Genomic DNA, 22,482 nt, shown 5'->3' with positions numbered 1-22,482 from the left:
AGCCAGCATTTGCAAATGAAGGGGAAAAAAAATGTTGGCTGAGTTAAAGTTCCTGTTGCTAAAGAATTTGTTTCTTTGAACATGCACAGCTCTACAGAGGAGAGTAATATAAACAAACTGTGTTCCATTTCAACTGGTAATAATGCAAAGTTCTGCTTGATGAACCCTCATAATTCTCCCATCAAGTGGTTCTGTAAGGTTTGTGTTACTTTCTCAAAAGTGCATAGGTGAAATGCATCCAGACTTCCCCACTCAGAGGAATAGTTAGAGCTGGAGACTTGTGTCACTTCTGACCTTCAGGTCACTATTGTCTTTTCTTCAAGCAGACACTGAACAGGATTACATCCAAGCATCCTGCTGAGTTTAATCAGCTTCAAGCAGAATCAAATCACATTTGCTCTACATCACCCAGAGGGATCTGTGTTATTTTGCAATGTGTAATTTAGACTTTAGAGACAGATATATCTTCAGAAACGAAGATGGGTCAAGAGGTAGGGGTTGGGTAGGAGTGCTGGCTGTGGTGGTGGGAGTTGTGAACCTGCACTGCAGAGGTCAAACACATGAACATTGTGCCATTTGCAATTCAAGCAAATAGCACATGTGGTTTGTGTAAATTAAGGAATATTGCCTGTGAGTCTGCAATGCTCGAGTGTCTTATCATTCATCTCCAGAACTGACAAACTGAGAGATCACAGTTACAATTTATTTATTTATTTTTCTTCCCTTGCCTCGGGCAGAAACTGTATAAGACCTGTCGGATGATGCAGGAGAGGATCATGGAATTGTTGGTGACAGTGGAGAATGAAGATGTGATAGTTGAGTTAATACAAGTAAATGAAGATCTGAATAATGTCCTCCTGGGACATGAAAGGTAAGTACAGGGTCTCTCTCCTCACATTTGGAATCCTAACTGAATTAAGTGCACTCAGTGGACAGATGGTCCCTGGTGTTGATCCTCCACATGGGACTGATTTTATCCTTATATCCTGAAAAGAAACATGATTGCAAAAAGAGAAAGTTATATATTTGCCTTCTTCTAAACACTCCAAAAGTGGTTCAGGAAGGTAGTTAGAAAACCATTAGAATGGAGTAAAAGGAGTTTACAGCACAGACAGTAATCAGATGGAGGCACACAAACGGGATTCATTTTGGAATTTGACACTCCTTTTTGGGAGTGCCCAGTGAATTTGTCATCAGCCTGCTGCAAAACCTTTGGTGCTGGTGATGGTCCTTATCTCTGTTAAGTGTCTGTGCTTTCAGGAAGGAATAGCTGTTCTCCTTTCTAAGCAACTTTGACAGCTTTACTGCAGGAACTGGCCATGGAGCAGCATTCTGCCTCATTGCACACCTAAGAGAGTCACTTGCTGTTCTCAGCTGGATTGAAACAGACTGTTCTGCTTGTCTTACAGCAGAAAATGTTTCTTTCTTTCACACATGAAAGCACTGCAGGGCTCCTGTTGACATCCTGGGTGTTTGTCTGTTATGGCATTGGTAGCATGAGTAGATGCCAGCAAAACTGAAATTATTGTTAAACTCAAAATTCCAGTGTTAGCCCCCAAAATATCACATGAGTGCACTCATGGAGAGTATTCAGATTTAATAGGAGCTACCATTCCATCTTAAGTAGTTGATCTCTTCCATGGCTAAGAAATGTTCTAGAAATCATTAAAGTGCAATGGTTCATGATTAAATTTGGCAGATTTATAGAATTCAGTCATCTTTTCTTTTTAATCCTCTTCCAAATGCTGCACTGAAAATATCACTAATTCTTCTAAGTGTCATGGGCCCAAACTTTGGGCCTAATCTTGGCAACGTTTAGTTGTCATTTATTCATTTATCCCTAAATCTTATGTCTGCAGTACTGTTACCATAATTTACAGCAATTGCCTTGAAAGAACTGTGTTCTCACTTCTTGCTTGAAGAAGTTTTTCGTTTTAAAAGCAAAAAAGGAATTCTGTTCAGCATTTGTAAATCCACTGATGTCAGAGGTGGGCTTACATTTTTGTTATAACTGATGAATACTGGCAAGGCCAGGAATCTCTTGAACTGTGAATAGAAGCTTGTGGGTATAATTTAACAAATGCCTTATGAAAGACCTGGTGGTTGAAGGACTAATTAATTTGCCATTATGAAACTGGACAGAAAATACTGCATTCTAATACTGTAATGTTATGGTTTATATGTAATGAGTCTTCCTGGGTGCAGATCCATTGCACTTCGGAGCTGATAAAGTATGAAAATGTATTTAGTTAATTTTGTGTTGCAGATTTGTCCTTTGGCTCTCCCCCTGAACAATGAGATGTGCAAAGGGCAAACTGATTTTAACGAGCTGCATCTGTTTCATACTGTGGGTATTGTTTGAGGACAAGTCGTGCTGCATTCTCTGTTTCTCATTATTAATGTAGAATCCAAATTAAATCCGGAGCAATCTCCGTTGTGCAACAAAGGGCTCTTGTGTGTAACAGTGCTTCCCTCTAGTGTCTGTAGCTTCTCTGTCCTTCCTGGATTTCAGAGAAACATTTTGTGGTCTGCAGTTGGAAAGGCTTTTTCCTTCTGTTCCTCTGTTCATCTGTGTTCTCTTTCTGGGCCTCACTGGTACAGTAACACTGAACAGTGTAGACAGTCTCATGCCTGTGTCACTCAGGGCTCTTGGTGCTGAACCAGAGTGACCTTCTGGATGCTGAATGTCACTTGCCTGGGTCTCCTCTGGACCCACAGTAGCACTGTTGTCACTCGTAGTACACACACATTTATGCAGGTAGATTTTTTTCTTGTTTGTTTCCTTTTTTAAAAAAATTATTTCAAATTTCTGAACTAGTGAGAGGGCTGTGTGCCAGAATAGGCACGTGGTTTGCCCTGGGATGGCACGAGGGAAGGCAGGGAGCTGCCCAGAAGGTTTCCTGGGGCTCGGTTGGAAGAGTGTTCTCATCAGGAGGAGCCAGATTTGGTGCAGTGTGTGTTCATAGTCACCTATCTGGCATGAACTCGGGCAAACCATTGTCAGCTGTGCCTTGGTTGTGTTTTGGAACAAACAGAGGACTGTCTCCAAATGTGAGCCCAGGAATAAACCAGGTGGTGTTAGTGCAGGTGATCCCAGGAACACAGCCCTGGAAGGGGAATCACACTGCCTGTGCAGGGACAAGTGCCCAGGGACACCACCTGTAGTGCTTGTTTGGTGCCTCTGGAGTCTTTTGATAATCAAACTTTATTTAGAACCAGTTTCATGTTACGAATAGCATCACAGAAATGTAAGAATGAACATTTAACTCTGCAACTTCAACAGGTTCTCTCGAAACAGAGTTCGTTTTCTGGAGAACCAGAGAATACAACGTGAACGTGAAGAGGTAATTATGGATGAACTCATCAACTGCAGGGCTGCAAACATTCCTTTTTCTTTTTGTTGTGAAAAATACCCTTTTGATACATGCAGAATTATATTCTCTAGTTGAGAGGCACAGGAGACAACACGCTGATACTACTCTTCCTGATTTTCTAAAGTTTCACTTGCAGAATTACATGCAAATTCATGTAATTAAAATACAAAAAAATGTCAAATCCGAAATGGAAGCTTGGTCAGGAAAAATGAGAGAGAGAGAGGTCTATTCAAATGCTGGTTTATTACCTCTCCAGCTAAGCACAATTATCTGCCATACACAAAATGAGAAACCATAATGTTTCTTTTCATTTGCTCTCTGTTAAGAATTTATGAACTGAAATGCTTTGCACTATCAGAATTCGCTGTTGCTGATGGGTTTTTTTCCTGACTCAAAGCTTTTTCTGAATTGTGAATAATGCAAATCTTTAATGACTATCCTTTATTGATTGATAATTATGGCTGTTAATTATATTGCCCAAAGTAGTTTTGCACATGTTTCAGCTTCTGCTAAGCCATAATTGTGTAGTCTAGGACTCAACATGAAAATGCATTATGAACGCTGAAATACTGCTGACAATTATTAAAGAAAGGTAGAAGATGTTCTTGTTTTCCTTGAAAAGTCACTATTACTACAGACTGGTTATGTAGGTGGATGCTTTTGCTTGATGGATGCACTATTGGATTAATTAATAGTCCAAATGGTGCTCTCTGTGCATTTTTATATTATTCAGGAGTCTCTGAGTTTAAAATGCATCATCTTTAATTATTTAATTTTCATCTGGTGTGACCAAACCTGTATGATTCAAGCATGTGGTTTTATTAGAGCTTTGGTTGGCTACATTTTTAATGCCAACACATTCACAGGAGGAACAAAGGGAACCCTTTTTTGGGTCCTAGGAAATATTGTTGCGATTTTGAACTTCTCCTATCCAATACAGGACAGAAAAAAAATCAATCTCCTAAGAATGTAATAAATCTAAGTATCATAAATAAGTAGCATGATAATAATTGTACAGGATTGCTCAGAAGATCGATATCAAACTGTATCTAAACAAGTTCACAGTGGCTTTTTAGAACCGAGTCCTTTCTGTTTTCTGCATTAGAACTGGTTTTCTTTATCTTTTGAAACTGATTTTTTTCTGGAATGCATTTTTTATTTCATTGGCTATATTTCACACACACACACACACAGAGTCCTGATCTTCTCTCATACTTGCCAATTTTTAATATTAAGATTTTAAAAGTTTGTGTTCTGTGAAAATAACAACGTTTTAAAATCTATACAAGTTCCTTAAAAAAAAAAATGTACCAAAAAAAAAAAACCGTAAAATAACTTACCCTTTTTTAAATGTTAAGCTGTACAGGAAACAGCCATCTGCTCCCTCAAGTGATCTACTTGGCCTCTCCATAGATTCTCCACCTCCTGTGGCAGCAGTGGTGCAGGCTGACTCTGCAGTGGCTCCTTCAGGCCCTAGTAAGTGGTAAAAATCCCTTTCCCTTGCAGCCTGCTTTCCTAAAACAAGCCACCAAGAGCTTAGTGGAGGAGTCAAGAAGTTTCTTGCAAGAAACTTCAAGGATGCTCCTTAAATCTTCTTAAAAGGAGAATTGATATGGTTACCTAGGGAAAAAAATGTTAGGTAGTATAAGGTTCCCTGTAATTTGTTTACGGGGGAAGCAATAATCTTTTTCCCCTGTTATGTACATTTGAGTAGTAGAACATGCTCTGTTTTCTACTCCAGTGAGGCCTGTAAAACAGTCTGGGAGTTGCTTGTTCTTGGAAGGCTTGGAAGAAAGAAACATATCCAGAGTTTTTTCAGGAGGCACTTGGTGTTAGAAAGACTTGGCTTCAGGTGCCCTGAATTACTGTTTGTAGAAGCCCCTCTTTTACCCACTCTAAGAAAGTCCATATACTAAAGTTAAAGGTGTGCATGTCCCCCCAGGAATAAATGCCTAGAATTCCATTTTAATCTTTTAGAAATAGCGAAAAGAGCTTCAAGTGGTATCTACCATGTAGAGCACTACTGATGTTGTTCTGGTATTTTAAGGAGATAAATGTCTTGGATCTATTACTTCTCAGAGTTATTAAAATTTTGCCTTTCATGTGATAAACAGCAATTCACTTCAGACTCTTTATAGGCCTTCCAAACAAAACTTTACTCTTACAGTGTTCAAAGGAACTAACATCAGCTTAATAATGTTTAAGTGATCATTAATTATTGTTTTGAATTTCAGATGGCATATCTGCCCACCCTGAAGATAAAAACAGGCATCATCCATCAATTTATCCACAGCTGGATTCAGCAACTCCTACAAAAGCTCAGCAATCCCCGTGAGTAGTCTCTTATCAAGGAATGGGAGCAGATAACAGATCCTCAGAGGTATTAGTACTCTGTAATTCAATTAATCAATATAATATAATTAATCAATATTAATCAGTATAAAAAGGTCTGAGGACACAGATTTACTGCTTTTACACAAATGAAAAATACCTGTGTGCTAGACATTGCTAAACAAGCTCAAAATACACTATTGTGGCAGCACTGTTTAGTTATAGAGAGAGATGTATCTTGACAGGCAAAATATACTTGAGATATCTGTGACTTTCTGCTGGAGTGCTGCAGGGAAAGGCAGAAACATGAAACAGGTCAGTAAAAGAGTTTAAGGTAGGAGAGGTGTCCTTGTTGAATGGGACACTGGCCCACCTGCCTGTGCTGCTCTCAGTTGTGACATACAGGGAAGACAGACCAGCAAAAAAAAATGATAATTGGATTATGCAGTTTTGATCATTTCTTAGTTACTTTCCACATATTACTCTCTCCTAGATTTGCAACTGAAGCACAAAACCATAATGTGAACAGCCCAGCTGGACATACCTATAGCAATGTGAGTAATGCTCATGTTCAGGATAATCATTCTTGTCTGGCAGCTGTCAAAGTGAGAACTGTTTGGATGTACCCTGACTGCTTCCAAATGGGATACAAAAGATCTGTTCTCTGGTCCTCCTCCATACATCAGGGAACACTGTGCTTGGTGACCAGGTCAGCTTTCCTCTTGTGATACCACGGGTGCTAATATGAAAGAATCTTTCCTTGGGTCCAGCACAATCCCAGGGGAGTTTGCAGAAAGCAGTTGCTCTATTATTTGTGTTTGTTGCTATGTGAAGCAAGCTGAGCTCTCCTCCTATTGCCATGATGTTACTCTGATGTATTTCCTGTACCAAATAAGATATTAAAAAAAAAAAAAAAAAAGAAATATAAAAAAAGGCAAACCCCAGAAACACAGCTCACCAAAAAAATCAAACACTTAAACCCTGAGTGCAGTGTAAGGCAAATGCCATGTGCAGAGAAACAGCCATGACAGAAGGAATGCAAAGAACATGAAGGGGCTTTGAGGTAATGGTATGAATTTGAATACTGTTCTGTGGTAGGCAGCATGAAATAGAAAAGATGAGAAGCAGCCCCCAGACACATATGTATAGTCCTTATTTTAAACTGCAAATAAGAGCCAGTCTTAGAGTCTGTGCAGTGTAACAAATTACACAGAAGTAAATGATATAAATGTGTTACAGATAACACTAAAAGATGCTTCAAAGTTTGTGTGGGGAATGGAGATTAATTGGCTTGTTAACTGTTGACCTTAGAACTTCAGCTGCAACAGTCTGAGAGTAAAGATAAGCCAGCAGTTATATAAGTTAAATCAAACTGGTTCTCATAGAACAACTTGTTTAAGCATGGTTTTGCTTGATATCCTTAGCTGGCAACTCTTTTAAGCCCAGTGCCTCTGAACCCAATAAATGTGAAGGCTGGACAGACACCATTGAATGGACCATCACCAGCAGGTAACAAGTACTGCAAACCACCTGTTTCAGAGAGATTTATTTTTCTTGTTAGAACTTAAGGCCTTTACTTAATGATTGCTTAAGTCTATGGGCAGCAACAATCAATGACAAACTCTCATATTGCTCATGGCTTCTCTTAGAGTCTATCCATTTTGGTATTTAAAGCAGCTGGATCCATAGCAGATAATCTGCTCCTTTCAGGAGGACACTAAAAGTAACATGCAGTAAATATGCTTTTCACTGTCATTTAAATCTGAACGTATCTGCCTGTCTTTATTCTTCAGCTGCATCAAAGAACAAGTCACAATCACCTCATTACTATGAGATAATGGAATTTGATCCCTTGGCTCCCACTGAGTAAGTAACTTTTAAGCCAGACAGAATACAGTTTTCTTATCTGCCAAATTGCAAAAAAAAAAAAAAAAAAAATAGAGCCATCTATACAAAACTTATTTCCAAGGAACCATTGAATTCTGAGGCAGAAAAACCTCAACAGAGCTTTCATTGTTTAATTTTAATTAGTGCAGTAATTGCATGGTGGTACACTTGCCATTTGCTTTTCGCAGTCCTGCTCCCAAACTTGTTTCATCAGAAGTGACAATGTCCAGAGGTATCTCATTAACTGTCTAATCAGAGCAGCACCACAGGGCTGCCTCTTGGTTTCCATGGAAACCTGGGCATCCTGCAACCACTCTGAGGCAACACCACAAACCCTTGGCAGTCCGTGCTCGGACAGCTTTGCACTGGTGCCTTCTGTCCAAAGGAAACACCTGTGATGTAATTCCTCCTCTTTCAGAGCTATTTATGAAGAAATCGATGATGTGCTGAAGACAGACGTTAAAAAGAGCACAGACTGCTGAGGGTGGAGGGGGAGTCTTGTCCTGACCACGTTATTCTCTGGTGCTGGTCCTGTGCAGCGCTTCCTGTAACCTACAAGTGAATAACACAAGAGGTTTGGGCACAACAAATAATTAGTATTGGAGTACTAAGCTGTGTGCAAGCTGAAGAGTTAGTTGGATCTAACACCTTGACAATTTGTCCTAAATGTTCAGCTGTGTATTCTTCACGGTGACTTGCATGGTTATTTTGAGGTATTTGGGGGGGGGGGCTTTAAAATATGACTTCTAAATTCACCTGTGTAGGAGGTAACACTTGACACCTGACACAAGTAAACAAAAAGGACGCTACATTTACGAAAACTGCAGAATCCAGTTTCTGTTTTGGCCTCACTGCTCTCTGTGTTCACCTCCCTGGAAATTTATAAGGGGGTTTTGATATACAGGACTTCTTTCTAAAATTGGGCCTCTTCGGAGAGATCTGAAGACACAGTGTTATTTTTCTACAATCATATCCTGAATACACATTTTCTTTTTTTTTTTTTTTTATTTCCTTCCTAAAATCCCCCAACATAGAGAACCAAAGCTGGGACACGAGGTGCTGTCATCCACGATTAACAGAACAGAAAAAAACTGCCTGTTCCTATGTTGTTGTTGTTGTTGCTTTTATTTACTCAGTAAATATTGAAGGGGGATCAATTATTTCTCTCAATGTTCCTGCCCTGCAGAGATTGTTCTGGTGAAGGAAAAATTAATTATCTACAATGCAGATGAGCAGTAGTTATCCATTTACTTTAATTAAGTTGTTTAACCCTGTTAATAACAGTTTTATCTTTTAATAATTACAGTGCCTTATCTATTTTAATGCTGAATGTAAACTATGCACTTTAACAGGTATAGTTCTCTGAATTTATAGTTGATATAAAATTTGAGGACATAGTTCATGTTCATAGCAGATAAGCTAATTTTTTGTGAAATACTGCATTTTAAACATTCCTTATGTTAACTGTTTAAGGGATAAGTTCTCAGCTGGTTTTGCAATTTTTGTAGCATAAAATTCCAAATAAAGGCAAATGCTTACTGAGAAGCTAACTCTCGTTGTTTCTGAGTTTTTGCATATTTGTGTATTCCCTGAAACACCAAATGTAGGTGGTTTTGGAAGTATTTTAGTGTAAATCTGTGGTGTGTCACTGCATAGTCAGCAATGTTGCTGCAGGACCTTTAGAACACCTTGCTTCTATCCAAAACACAAGTTTGGGGTTTTTGTAAGCTGAGGTGAAAAGGCAAGTTGTTTTACTCTAATTTCTCTTGTATTATTTGCAGCAGCCTGAGCAAACAGCTGAAAATAGGATTTGAGGTGGATCAATTTTTTCCCTACAGCTTACTTGTATTGGCAAAACTCACACACTGATGGGTAACAAATCAAAAAGGGCTATTTCAGTGTGGTAATCCGTAATGGATGATTGCTGACTGAACCTTCATGTATTTAAAGCAGCAAAATGGTCACAGATAAATGAAAGGGAACTGGCTAATTACCGAGCTTACAGAGCTTGTTTTACAGTTGGAACGTGCTCAGTATCTGCAAACTTGGGTTTTCAAACTCGAGGGGAGAACCTGCATTTTTAAGGAACTGGCACTTGCCAGGGGGATGTTCCTTTCCTTCTGAAGCAGGTGGCCAGAACAAAGGAATGTGTGGAGAACTGCCCTGATCAGTTCAGCTTTCAAAAAGACAATGGACTAAAGTCAACCCAGGTAAGAATTTTTTTCCCCTAGCCTGGATTCAAAGATTGCTCTTGATGGGTTTTCTTTTCCTGAAGCATGCTGGAATTATAAAGCTTGCTGCTGTCTTCATACAGATGTATTTAACTTGTGTGAGCTGGATAAAATGCATTAGAGAGACGAAAGAATGAAAACTTTTAAAACTTTAATATACAGTGAAGACCTGACATGAATGTCATCCAGGATCTGTTTAGCCAACACAGATAATTGGTACAGTAATGTATTTTAAAGGTAGCATCCATTTATTTTCAAAAGAACACCTTTTTGAATTATTGTATGCAAATATAACTTAGACTCAAGTAACTGGAAGTCATTTCTGATGTACCCATTAACTTTTCAGAGTCCAAGCAAACCAACATTAGTCTTACTTTGTTAGATCTCATCTGCTGAAAGGGGGTAGAAAGAACTGGCCTAGCAGAAGAGATACTGGCTGATATTAACTCCTGTCTGAAAATGAGTAGGTCACTTAAACTTGCTCAGCAACTCCTCGTTTGCAAAGCAATGATAAAGTGTTATTACACCCACCCCACAGATAATGACCAAAAGTTACATAAATACAGGCTTACGTGGTCTGGTGGTAAACAGGGAGTCCCTCTGAAGAACTGCTGTGCTGCTGGGCAGGTTCTGTTGGACTCAGCCTCTGAATGGGGCTGATTTGGGCTTTTGAGGAGACTCCTACACTGTTAATTTAGCTGCAGTTTAGAGCAGTTGTTTATGCACTGCCCTTCCCTCAAAGCATTTCGTACCTAAGCCAAGCCTGTCTCTGTGTAGAGGTGCCCAGGGTGCAGCCCTCTGCAGAGGCACTGAGTACTCTAATTAGAGTACAGATACTTGAAATGAGTAAAACACAACATGGAAATTAGGTGGTATTTTCTAAATGGAAACCATCCCACAGATCTGATGTGCTTACACTTAAATTACTGTTCTAATGATAACTGTTTCAGAGCAGTCTGCTCTTACCAAATGAACTACTGATTCAGTAATAACCTGAGAGGGTGCCTCATCTTCTGAATCATCATATCCTCCAGTGCCAGGGAGGGTTACACAGGAATACAGTCTAACTTTATTTAGTTATGAGATTTCCTTAACTGGTTATCTGGTTTTACCTTTTTTTAAAGTAACATGGAATTTATTCTCCAGAGCCAGCAATGCAATTTTAGATGCTTAATAAACTGATTTGTTCTTCTGCATTTAAATGAAGATCTCAATTTACCCTTGGGTTTAAAAATTTGCCTAATAGTATTCAGATAACATTTTATAAAAAGATGGCTTGAGAAAACCCTCTCAATTCCAGGAACAGTGTATTCCCTTCCACTGAAGAAATGCTATCACTAAGAAATAGTATTCCAACTGCATTAAGTTGGTTTTAAAAAAAATATATATATACTTTAATAACAGCAGTGCCTGCGTTGGTTTAATAATATAATTTCATATTGCACAGTACTCCTGCAGTTTTGACTTGCAAGGAAAAATGGTCTTAAAACTGTCAGTCAGGCAGCAGAAGTTCTTTTTTGTAGAGATGGCCCATTACTGATATCCAGGAAGTGGCAACTTCTGTCCTTCCTTTGCTTCAAAGAAGGTGTAAGAGAGGGTGATCAAATCAACTTTAGCCATTTTAGGGTCCTCTGCAAAATCTGGATCAATGTAGAAAAAGACAGGCATGTCCACTTCCTCTTGAGGATTCAGCCTCTGTTCTTCAAAACAAAAACACTGCAGGGGGGGAGGAAAAAAAACCACAATTAGACAGCAGTGATGGCTGGCAGTTTTATCTGTGCCAACATGAGAGAAAGCTTTGTCTTTTAATATCAACTCTCATTCCCTGTACATCCCTAAAATCCTGGGAAGGATCAATCATATGAGCAACACGACAGCAATTCTGTTCCGTTTCTTGTATTACAGGGAAAGAAATTAGCTTTTAATGAAGTGTGCAAAGGTGCCAGTGGGCCAGGCCAGCTCACCCTGTTCCCACCTGCCCTCAGAGTCAGTGGTGCTAATTGATGGATAACTATTTTCTTTTGTGTAAAGGAAAATGCAATCTTTGCTTTGTTCACACTTACTTGTATCTTATTGAAATACTGTCCTGCTTCAAAGGGGATCACGTTGTAGGTGGAGATGCCAATTATTGGTTTGTCAGTAGGATTTTTCGCTTTATAAAATGCCAGTGCAGTCTCTCCTGGTACCACCTGTGTAACGTAATTGTACAGTGATTTCCTTTTTTGTTTAAGCCAGTGGAGCCCTCCACCCTTCAAACCAAGTTCTTCGGGCTTTAGCTAGAATTAATTTTCTCTTTTGCTGTTTCAAATTGATTATTTCATGAATATTTTGCTTACATACAATTTACCCCCATTCAAAAACAGTCCTACAAGGCTGTTTAGGCAGGTTTAGATATACAGTTACACTCTATATTTGTATTTTAAGTACATATACACACTTTACAGTGTATATATCGTATACATATGGTGTATATACCATGAAGTGTATATATAAATACAGTTTTGATAGCAAGCCTTGATGGGATGGTGGGAGGCAACTACGCTTTGACTACACCACAGCAGGCACTTAAGTTCTGCCCTCTGGAAGCAGAAGCCACCAGCACCCAACGTGCCATCCCAAAGTGGCAGAACTGAGGGAGCACCCTGAGCTGAAGTGCCTGGTTGGGTGTTTTCCAGATCAGGGCCCAGATATGCCAATGGATGGGTGTCCACAATGGGGATGCAGGAGACAAAATCACACGAGGCTAAACCTGGTGCCTTCACAGCCGGGCCTTCAGCTTTGGGTCCCTCACTTTAAAAAGGACACTGTGGTGCTGGAGCGTGTCCAGCAAAGGGCAACCAGGCTCATGAAAGGTCTAGAAAACGTCTGATGAGGAAGGGCTGAGGGAGCTGGGTTTGTTTAGTCTCAAGGAGGCTCAGAAGGGACCTCATTGCTCTCCACAACTCCACACAAGGGTGTAGTGAGGTGGGGGCAGGTCTCTTCTGCTGTGCTTGCAGTGAGAGGACCAGATAGGGGAGACTCAGATTAGATATTAGAAAATTTTTCGCTGTTTGTGTGGTCAGGCTTGGAACAGGTTGCCCAGGGAATGGTGGAGTCACCATCCCTGGACGTGTTCCAGAGGTGTGTGGATCTGGTGGGGGTGATGTGGTTTGGTGGTTTAGGGGTTACAGTGGCAGTGCCGGGTGGATGGTTGGCATGGGTGATCTCTGAAGATCTCTCTTCCAGCCTTGACGATTCCTGGTGAGGGATCCGAGGGGGGATCGGAGCGACTCACGTAGATCTCTCTCTGCTGCGGCTTGAAGTTCCACTGGATGCTGGAGTGCACGTCGGCGTTGAACGTGACCCTGATGACCCTGTCCCGCACCGGCTCCATGCTCTCGATCCGCTCCGCGCTGCTCCCCTCGCCCGTGGTCCCGCCGAGCCCCGTGGCCTGTCAGGGAAGGGCAGTGAGGGCCCCGCGCCCCCCGCGCCCTCGCCGCCCGCGGGCCCCCCGTACCTGGCAGTAGAGGCGGTAGAGCGGCACGGCCGCGTACGACAGCCCCACCATGCCCACGGCGGCCGCCGCGATGTAGCCCACGGCAGAGCGGTTCCGCCGCCGCCACTCCTCCTCCTGCTGCCGGGTGAAGGGGTTGGAGCTCCGCACGCCGCGGGTCCCCCAGAGCCCGCACCGGGGGAGCGCCCCGAGCCGCAGCCCGCGGGCACAGCGGGCCCAGCCCGGCCCGCACAGCGCCATGTCCGCGGCGCGGGGGCTCTCGGGAGAGGCGCTGGAAGGGCCGGGCGGTGCCGGCTGAGGGGCGGGAGCGAGGCGGGAGTGGAGGCGGGATGAGGCAGGAGCGGGGCGGGTCGAGCCGCCATCGCCTGCCCGCCCGCCGCGCCCCCTCGGAGCGGTGCAGAGGCGCGGGGGGTCCCGGTGCACCCGCCGGTGTTCGGTCCCTCCGTCCCCCCCCCAGCGGGACCGCTCGGGCGGCGGGTTTGTGTACGAGGTAACTGGCGCAGCCCCGAGGGCTCCCGGCACGGAGCGGTGCCGGGGCGGGCGGTGCTGGACGGGAGCGGCACCGGAGGGCCGGCCAAGGAGCGGGTTCAGCGAGCGGGGCACGGCCGGGAGGGGGGTTTTGTCCCGCAGATGCCTCAGCGGGGTCCGCGCCTCAAATACCTGGTAGCAGAGTACCGAGGGATAACCAGTATACCCGCGGTACCAGGGTACCGAGGGATAACTAAGGTACCCCCGGTACGAGGGTACCAGGGGATAACCAGGGCGCCGCAGTACCTGGTACCAAGGTACTGAGGAAAAACCACATACCTCAGGTATCTGGTACCAGGGTACCCAGGGATAACCAGAGAGCTGAGGGATAACCAGGGTATCTCAGATATCTGGTGCCAGGGTACTGAAGGATAACCGGGATACCCTGGTACCCAGGGTACTGAGGAGTAACCAGATACTTCATAAACCTGGTGCCAGGGTGCCTCAAGTATCTGGACGAGGTTGTTGGTGGATAACCAGACAATACCTCTGCACTGCCTGGTTATTCCTCAGGTGCCTGGTTATTCCTCAGGTGCCTGGTTACTCCTCAGGTGCCTGGTTACCCCTCAGGTGCCTGGTTATTCTCAGGTGCCTGGTTACCCCTCAGGTACCACCCCAGCAGCCCCCGGATGGGTGCTGGGCACGGGGCTGTTCCCGCTGGTCCCTCCGAGGCCGCGCAAATCTCCGCCGGTTGTGGACACTGACACCGGTCGTTTATTTTGTTTGTTTGTTTGTTTGTTTTCCCCAGTGGTGTTTTGGTGCCTGTTCATTTCACTTCCCCCAGCGCAGGGATTTGTTGTTGTTCAGGCACAGGTGTTGACACGCTGCAAAGGGATTAAGAGCTGTTTGCAAACAGCAATAACTTCAGGATGGGCACGGTCAGGAAAATTCACAAACAATAGCTTTTCCCACGACTGGTCCCATGCACCATAATAAACTTTCCTCTAGCAATACTTAAATTTACAGCTTTGGAGCAGTGCTCCTCTTCTGTGCTGGTTCCAGTAACATGAACCACATAAGGACTGACAGCTCCTGATATTGCTTCATTTTCCATTTAGATGTGTTGAATAAGAGAATGGTAAAGGCTGGAGTGAAGCAATATTGTGGTACTTCCACTGTATTCACAAAGTGGGGTTTTGATCCTTTAAGGAGAGATCTGAAAACTGCAGGAAATTTTATTGTATTCCAAATATTGACCTGCAGGAATTAGTGTTTCTATTTCCTGTTGACCTGTTGTATGTGCTAATAAAAGCACAATGTGAATTACTGGGGGTTTTGTTACATTAGTGGTATGTAATCCCATTTTGTGTGTTTTGGCCTGTCCTACATACTTCGTGTGAGAAGTTCATACACACTGAATTCTAGACAGTAAGTTAAAAAAACATGAGAAAAGACACACAGAACACCTTATCATGTTCCACACAACGTTCCCTCCACAAGAAACCTTTGATAGAGGAAAAAAAAATAGAGAGACTTTTTTTTTGTCTTTGGCAGTTACATTACTTTATCTTGAAATTGTAATCTGTTCTTTCCTTTTTTAGAATATTTTAATCACAGGGGATTCAGGTTTATCCTAATTCCTACCTCATAAATTAAGAGGGAATTAGGATGTGAGATGTTTTGGTACCACATACAACGAAGCCTGAGTTGTTAACTATTTTCAGCAATGAAGTGTAGCTGTTTTATCATGGCAGTTCTCTTTTTCCAGCTTGATTTCAAATAGTAATAAATAAGAATGTTTTCAGTGTCTGAAAATAGATATGACCATTTAAATTTCAAAAAGTGGTTTCTTTTTTTTTTTCACAGCAGTTGTTTTCCTGGTTAGGAGCCAGTTCTTCATGTGTCAGAATTCTTCATTTTGAACTTTTATTTAAATAGTGCACCTAAGAAGATGTCCAGTACAGATCCCCTAATAAATACAGAGAAAAAGTAAGTATTTGTTTCCCTCCAGAGACAGGAATACAGCAATTACTGGATTATCATATGAAAATTCTTGCAGTTCCATTAGTTTTCATGAAGTCTTCAGGAAAAATAACTTTGATATCGAATCAACATCTTAGAGAAGGTGACACCAACACCAGTGAATTTACACATTAAGGGAGCAAATGTCTCTTAAGCTTTTCATTAAGTTAATCAGCACTTGTTCAGGACTGGTTCTGCAGAGATAAAACCCTGCAAAGAAATTCCTTAATGCTTCTGCAACTATGAAAACATACTTGTAAGGTATATACCAAATTATTTCCTTGTATATATAGGGCACCTACAGTAACATAAGGCACTGTATAGAGTTTATCTATTATAATGCATGAATTTTTCAGAATACTATGTCTGTATACCTTTAATGCTTCATGTATAGTGGTTTGGAACCATCATATTTTTACCAGTGCCATGGGATCTAAAATTATAATGATATTAATACTACAGACTGTAATGTTATCCACTCAAAAGTTGGATCAGATTCTAAATGGCAAAACTGGATGATTGAAAACCATAACTCCAGACCCTTCCCAAACTGCCAAGTAACTGTGGCAACACTGTCATCCAAACCAGAATTAAAACCAGGCACAGACAGCTCCTGCTGGACTATCATGTCTGCTGTGCTTTTGTAATAGAATCCAGCCAACAGAATTCAAGAGCATTTTCAACCAATTTAGCATAGATTTAGAATTATGCCACCTCGTAAATAACTTGATTTTTTTGAAAACCAAACCCACAAAATATTAAAAAAAAAAAACTACTTGGTTTTTACTGAGACCTGAAGAAGCCAGCACTCTGCTTGTCTCATGGAAATTCAGGGTATGTGACACAAAGATACATCTTCAAGAAGCTGTGGCTTGCTACAATCACGTGGAAGGTGTATTTCATGAGTAGTTCCTGGATCACAGTGTTCCAAAGGCAATTTTTCACATATGAGATGAACAGGAAAGGCACCTCTAACTGCACTTGAGCTACATGATAATGGCAGACTATAATTTTCTATGCTTTCTGATTTTCTGGGAGGCAGTATCGATGCACAGTGCTCCAAGAATGCACTTGGTTATATATTAACTGAGGTTTACCTAAACTTTAAATAACATGTTTCCTCTCTACACAGGGGTTAGCCTCAAACCATTCATGCTTCTCCACAATTACAATGTTGCCCAAGCTTTTTTTTTATGTTTAACAATTGCCATATAATGACATGTGTTTTCTTTTACTCTTTATGACCTAATCAGCAAAATGTATTTTGAATAATTAGTGGTTTGGGATAAATCAGAATAAGTGCTTTTCCATGCTGTATGACACAGCATTCCTTTGGCTGTGGTCCTTAGTATCTGAATTTAGGGTTAGTGCCCCTGAAAGGCTGCAGTTGCTTAATGGACTTGTAGAGGATTTTTGTAAAAGGTCTTTTGTTTTATTTATAACAAAAAGATCTTGTGAATTTTGTGCCCAAAGATTCTGCAAATCTTTTTGTCATCTGCTAAGTTATCGTGTAATCCATCTCGGTTGCTAAAGCATTGCAAAACTTCCTTTGGGAAAGGCGAGTCATAATTACAAATGTTGGCAGAATAGAATAGTTTACTGGCTGTTTGGAAAGGAATCCTACTTAATAACAAATGATATCTCTTGAAAATTTAGTTTTACTTATTTATTATAAATGTTATAGACTTTTGAGTTGTTACAGTATTCCTAGATCATTCTGGAAATAAAAGGTAATTTGTGTTCTCCTGGGTATGTTCTTGAAAGGCAGAGAACTTACAAGAGAAGCAATAATGCTGTTGTTCTGTATGAATCCTTTAGAAATGTTAAAAGCAGCACAGCAGCAGAATTTGAAGGTAAAGAGGGATAGAAGCATCAGGGATGAGTTCAGGAAGCTGAACAATGCACAGTTTACTTTGAAGGAGGGATTGTCTGAACAAGTGATCTATCACTGCTAATAACTAATAAAATGGGAGCAATAAGCTCAATACTACTTTATATCAGCCTTAATTGTTCAGAAGTTTGTAATTTCTGGTTTAATAAAAATACCTTTTGGCTTTTTAACAGTGAAAATGCAGAGCCCTGAGCCAGGCTGGTGACTGGGGGACAGATTTGCATTGCAGAAAACGTGACACTGGAATCAAGCCAGATTGGTCTGAGAGATTTGCTTTGACAAATGCTCCTGATATTGATACCACAAATTGAATTCCACTGGTGACAGTTTTGCTGGAGAAAAGCTACTGGTGTTTTCTGTAACCTCGCCTGGAGCAAAGCTAATTGGTACAAGGCTTAAAATATCAGTGGGTTTTCTTTCACCTGACTGCAATGCCGGTAACACCGACAGAGTGAACTGATTGAGAAAAGATTACAAAGGGCCAAATTTTTATCTCTGAATGGATGTGAGCAATCCAAAGGATGCCAGTGGAGCTTTTCATGGTCTGGGAGCTGGGAAGGCTGCTTTGTGTTCCCACTTCCACCTCTGATCTGCTCCTTAATCTGTGGTGGGTCACTTTACCCCTCTGCCCCTTTAGTGGCTCTGCAGGCTCTGGGGCCTGGCTCTATTTGAACATTGTCTGTAAGCAAAGGGATCCTTTCTCCAGAACGATTAAGTGCTAATGAAACCACAGTCACTGCAGCTTTAAAAAAAAAAAAAGGTGCCTGAGATAAGCGAGTGCATTCCTGGCATAGCAGAGCCCTCCTGCTGCACAGCTCCAGACCTGACAGATGCTGTCTGCTCACAGGGTCACTCCTTGCTACAGAGGATTCACCTTTCTACTTAAAGCCCTCAGTGAACGCAGGATATTTGGGTTTCATTTTTAATTGCAGTCTTCTTATAATATTTTAGAAAAAGGGGGAGTAATAGGGATGCATCTTCTGATGCAAGACTGGAAGGAAATGATCATTAACCAAACTGATGTCAGGTGCTCAGAACTTCTGAAAATATGTGTATCTCTGCAAGGCCAAGCTTCCTGTCAGCAGGGTCTGACCTCTGGGAACAGGGTTATATTTTTCACTTTTTCAATCAGATTATTCTTAGTGTAATGACATAAAATTCACCAGTTTTATTGCCTTTCACAGAAAAACAGATGTATCAGCTTCCCTTCCTAGAGAAAATATGTAACCTAAATTCTGTGTTAACTTTTGACTGCTGTATATTGGAAGTCTAAAAACCAGGTTAAAGCGTGGCACAGGTCAACAGCATGATTGAGAATGCCAAGTAATAGCATAATGGCATTTGTTTCATTAGTGCTTTCAGTCTGCTTTGTTGGCTTTCCCTTTTGTGAGGCTGTACATAATCCAGTCTGGTAGGAAGATTGCTTTGGAAAGGTCATGAGTTACTGCTTTTGACCTTGTTTGGAGGGAGCGTAGAAATAAATTATTGGAAGAACAGGAGAAAATAAATGTATTTTAATCACGTCACTTGCCTTTGGCTGCTAGATCCAGATTCCTTAGTCACAGTGCAGTAAATTTTCTCCTTGGTATTTATCAGCCTTTAAAGTTGCTGTAAATTGCCATTTCAAGCAGAGAAAAAGTAAACATTACCTCGCTAGGTGAATTAGTCCATGTGACGCAGAGGGTTTCAGAGGAGATTAAGTGGGCAGAGACGCTTGGCTGGAGCTCTGTGTTTGGGTTTTTAGTGAGCAGCAGAAATCATCCAGCTCATAACCTTTATCCAGCTGGACTGGAAGCCTCCAGAGCGGTTTGGTTGCGTTGTCTTTGGTTTTGCTGCCGTCCTGAAGAATGTCCTTACTCTCACCGGGGGCCGAAGATGAACCAGAGCGCTTTGATGGGCTTTCTCTCTTGTACTGGTATGCTGGGGGCACTGTTCTGGTCTGCAATTGGGCAAAGAACAGGAGAGATCATTTAAAAACTGTGGGCATTTCCAGCTTCTTTTCATAAGCTGCCAGAGTTTACTGTTTGGGTTTTTGCTTATGTGTCAAGTAATATCTGTTTTGTGAGGAAAGTGTATTATCCTGGATAAATATTTTGTTCGTGCACATAAATGACAGTTTCTCAGGAACAGAGATCAGAAGAATATCCTGTATATTCTGATAAGTCCTTAGAAGATACAAAACCTAAAGCTGTTGAATTTCCTTGTGTATTCTGCTAAAAAGTAATAGAAGGAAAGTCATTTTAATTGCCTTTACTAGAGCACCTACACAAAATGATATGCACTTAGTCTGTTAGTGTTCCAGGACTTCACTTGGAGTGTTGAGTTTAGCATTTTCTAGTGTAAGACAGTTATAGTGTACATTTTGTTGAGTTTTGCTTGTTTATTTTGTCTGTTGCCTCTCATCTGCTCTGTGTGCTAAAACCTTGCTTACAAGAACTTTTGCCTGACCTCGAGAAATGAGCAGCAACATCTGATTTTTTTAATTCGTGTCCTCTACAAAGAGCACTGAATTATGTTTTGCTGTTCCTGCCAAGTTGTTTGGAAACCTGTTTCCCTATTTATACCGTTGAGCATATTTCTAATGCTCTGGGGGCAGTATTCTGACATTTCATGAATATTAAATAATGATAACATGAAATTAAAGTTGGATGGGTGCTGAATCCAAGGCTTTTTACAGTGAAACTGTTAAAGCCCTGTTTATTTTATTAAAACTATGACAAGCAGCTTGACTTGAAGATCTATCTCTAAGTTTTCTGGGGAAAAAAAACTAACACCAAAAGTCAGCTAGATATGCTAAACCAATTCAGGGCATTTGAAGATCCTTGTCTTTATTTTTGCATGATAAAGTAATTTTAAACTGTGTGTGTTGGAGGGATTTCATATCTAAAGCATAAAAACACCTGAGTATCTTTTAAAGGTACCTGTTCAACAGTTCTTTTTAAGTGTTGGTGGCAGCATCAAGACAATTCCACTGTTTCAGAGCTATCTTATCCCTCTCCACTGTTTATTGTTAATTTGTATATCCTCTGTATCCTCTTTGTCAGAATGCATTTTATGTTAGTTATGATCTATCTTTTGAGAGTGTTGCCTGTTCCTTCTGGAAATGTGAATCCTTTTCTATTAAGTGTCCTGTGCTTAGATTTGATCATATTTCGTGATCATTTTATATGGTAGTATATAAACGGGTCCTACAATTTCTAGTGAACTCTGAACTTTAAAGTCTGAGATTTGATCTTTTAAGACTTTATGAAAGTAAACCTCTGTGTGACTTTGTGTGAGGTTGAAGTAACTTTTGTTCTTTTTTTTTTATTATTTTAACTAAGAAAATGCCATGTGAGAACTGCTGAGGGCATGGCAGAGCAAGAACCAGAGCAGAAGTAGCAAAAGGCAAGAGAGAAAAACAATACAATAATTGTCTATTTTAAAGATCAGTGTAGCCTTTTTAAGTTTTCAAAGATGGATACAGGTCAGGACAGACCTGCAAAGAACATGGCCAGGGTGCTGTATTTCAGCTTCAGAACAATTTAAATTCATGGGATAATCAAAGTGACAGTACTGGGTAGTAACACTACTAAATGAAAGCAGTTTGGTTCACTTTTAGCCATACAAAGGGTGCCTTATGCTCTGCCATGTCATTGCAAGGTCATGTGCAGTTGTGTCAAATACAGCCCAAATATCCTGTCTGGGTTTCATCATTTCTTTTTAGCCCATGAAACAATTACTTCAAGAACTATCCAGTGAAAATGAGACAGTGTTTGAAGCATAGGCCTACTTTTTGTTTCTAAACATGAATTTTGGGGTCTATTCTTGTAGCCAGCCTTCCTAAAGCAAAGGCTAATTTTGCAAATACTTGGGAAATTGAGGGTTTGGGAAACTTGCTTTTCAGAGCTAGTGCTTATCCCTTGATAAAGAACACTCATCCAGTTTTCTTCTACAAAACTAAAAGTACTGCAGATGTTCTTTAGAAGCTGGATCTCCTGCCTGGTGCTAGAGTTTAAGAACATTTGGACCTTCTGGATTTCTCTTTTCCATTTAGCATGGCCCCAGTTCATGACATGTACCCTGGCTTTTGCAGATATACCCAGTTTCAGGCACGGAGTTCAGGCTGTGTGCTGGATTAGGTTGTGTGGGAGGATTTGGGTCACTGTGTCCTCCACTTTGATCTTCTTTTGCCTCCTGCTAATGAATTCTGGTTGTTCCATGTCACTTTAACAACACTCTCTAGAAAATACAGAACAATATGTATGTCTGTCTGATACAGAACAATAGGTAGGTCAAAGCAGAAAAACCTGAGTGGTGCTTCTGCTCTTTTCTAGAAGAGATCTGGTGAGTCTTCCCCAAAAATGGTACAGTGGCAGGACAAAGGAGCTATGATACAACTTGCATTTTTTAAATCATAATTCATCTAAATAAAAAATAAAAACTGGTAAAGGGTCACCTGGACTTACAGGACTTCTTAACACTTTGTGTTCTCGGAGCCGTGTGCTGGTCATGTGTCCCATGGGACTGGAAATTTAAGTTTCAAACCTCTACTTTTATTCTTCCTTAATTCTTTAGCATGATGAACTGCCTCCAAAATATTCCTCTACCTTTAGACAATTTCAGGTGCCATCCTGGTATTTTCTCTTGGGGTGGGAGGGTACACAGGGGACCAGGCAAAAGAGTTTGGAAAGAAACTCTTTTTTTACAGCAGAAAAGGAAATCAATGTTGAGTGAAGAAATTAAGAGACTGTAGGGAAAATATTATGTTCATAAATAACAACAAAATTATATGTTAGAAAATGC

The 22,482-nt window shown here is 41.1% G+C and overlaps 3 protein-coding genes across 8 annotated transcripts in view; 2 read left to right on the top strand and 1 right to left on the bottom strand.

The window, feature by feature from the left end:
* Positions 1–9,147, top strand: part of TOM1L1 (target of myb1 like 1 membrane trafficking protein) — a 31,640-nt gene extending 22,493 nt beyond the window's left edge. For all 3 annotated transcript variants that reach the window (XM_039390330.1, XM_039390331.1, XM_027749871.2), the window contains 8 exons: positions 738–871; positions 3,284–3,344; positions 4,733–4,850; positions 5,609–5,705; positions 6,199–6,259; positions 7,130–7,214; positions 7,499–7,571; positions 8,011–9,147. In XM_039390330.1, coding sequence (XP_039246264.1) covers positions 738–871; positions 3,284–3,344; positions 4,733–4,850; positions 5,609–5,705; positions 6,199–6,259; positions 7,130–7,214; positions 7,499–7,571; positions 8,011–8,074 — 693 coding nt within the window. In that variant the 3' untranslated portion in view covers positions 8,075–9,147. The remainder of the gene's footprint in view (positions 1–737; positions 872–3,283; positions 3,345–4,732; positions 4,851–5,608; positions 5,706–6,198; positions 6,260–7,129; positions 7,215–7,498; positions 7,572–8,010) is intronic.
* Positions 9,148–9,957: 810 nt separating this feature from the next.
* LOC114003129 (cytochrome c oxidase assembly protein COX11, mitochondrial) lies at positions 9,958–13,706 on the bottom strand. The gene is made up of 4 exons (XM_027749789.2): positions 13,320–13,706; positions 13,098–13,253; positions 11,887–12,012; positions 9,958–11,539 (listed from the first exon to the last, which is right to left on the bottom strand). Exons 1-4 carry the CDS (start codon positions 13,554–13,556, stop codon positions 11,357–11,359), a joined length of 702 nt encoding a protein of 233 aa, XP_027605590.1. The 5' UTR covers positions 13,557–13,706; the 3' UTR covers positions 9,958–11,356.
* STXBP4 (syntaxin binding protein 4) overlaps positions 13,214–22,482 on the top strand; it is a 68,177-nt gene continuing 58,908 nt past the window's right edge. For 2 of the 4 annotated variants that reach the window (XM_027749782.2, XM_027749787.2), the window contains exon 1: positions 19,510–19,612. In XM_027749782.2, coding sequence (XP_027605583.1) covers positions 19,545–19,612 — 68 coding nt within the window. In that variant the 5' untranslated portion in view covers positions 19,510–19,544. Of the gene's footprint in view, positions 13,807–15,650; positions 15,774–19,509; positions 19,613–22,482 lie in introns of those variants that run through there. The other 2 variants (XM_039390233.1, XM_039390232.1) reach the window with 2 other exon arrangements.

The sequence above is a fragment of the Pipra filicauda genome, unplaced genomic scaffold (assembly GCF_003945595.2).
Source record: "Pipra filicauda isolate LSUMZ 115617 unplaced genomic scaffold, ASM394559v2 scaffold80_size11013439_pilon, whole genome shotgun sequence".
Lineage (NCBI taxonomy): Eukaryota > Metazoa > Chordata > Aves > Passeriformes > Pipridae > Pipra > Pipra filicauda.
The sequence above is the reverse complement of the archived record's forward strand: the minus strand, read 5'-3'. Positions and strand labels throughout refer to the sequence as shown.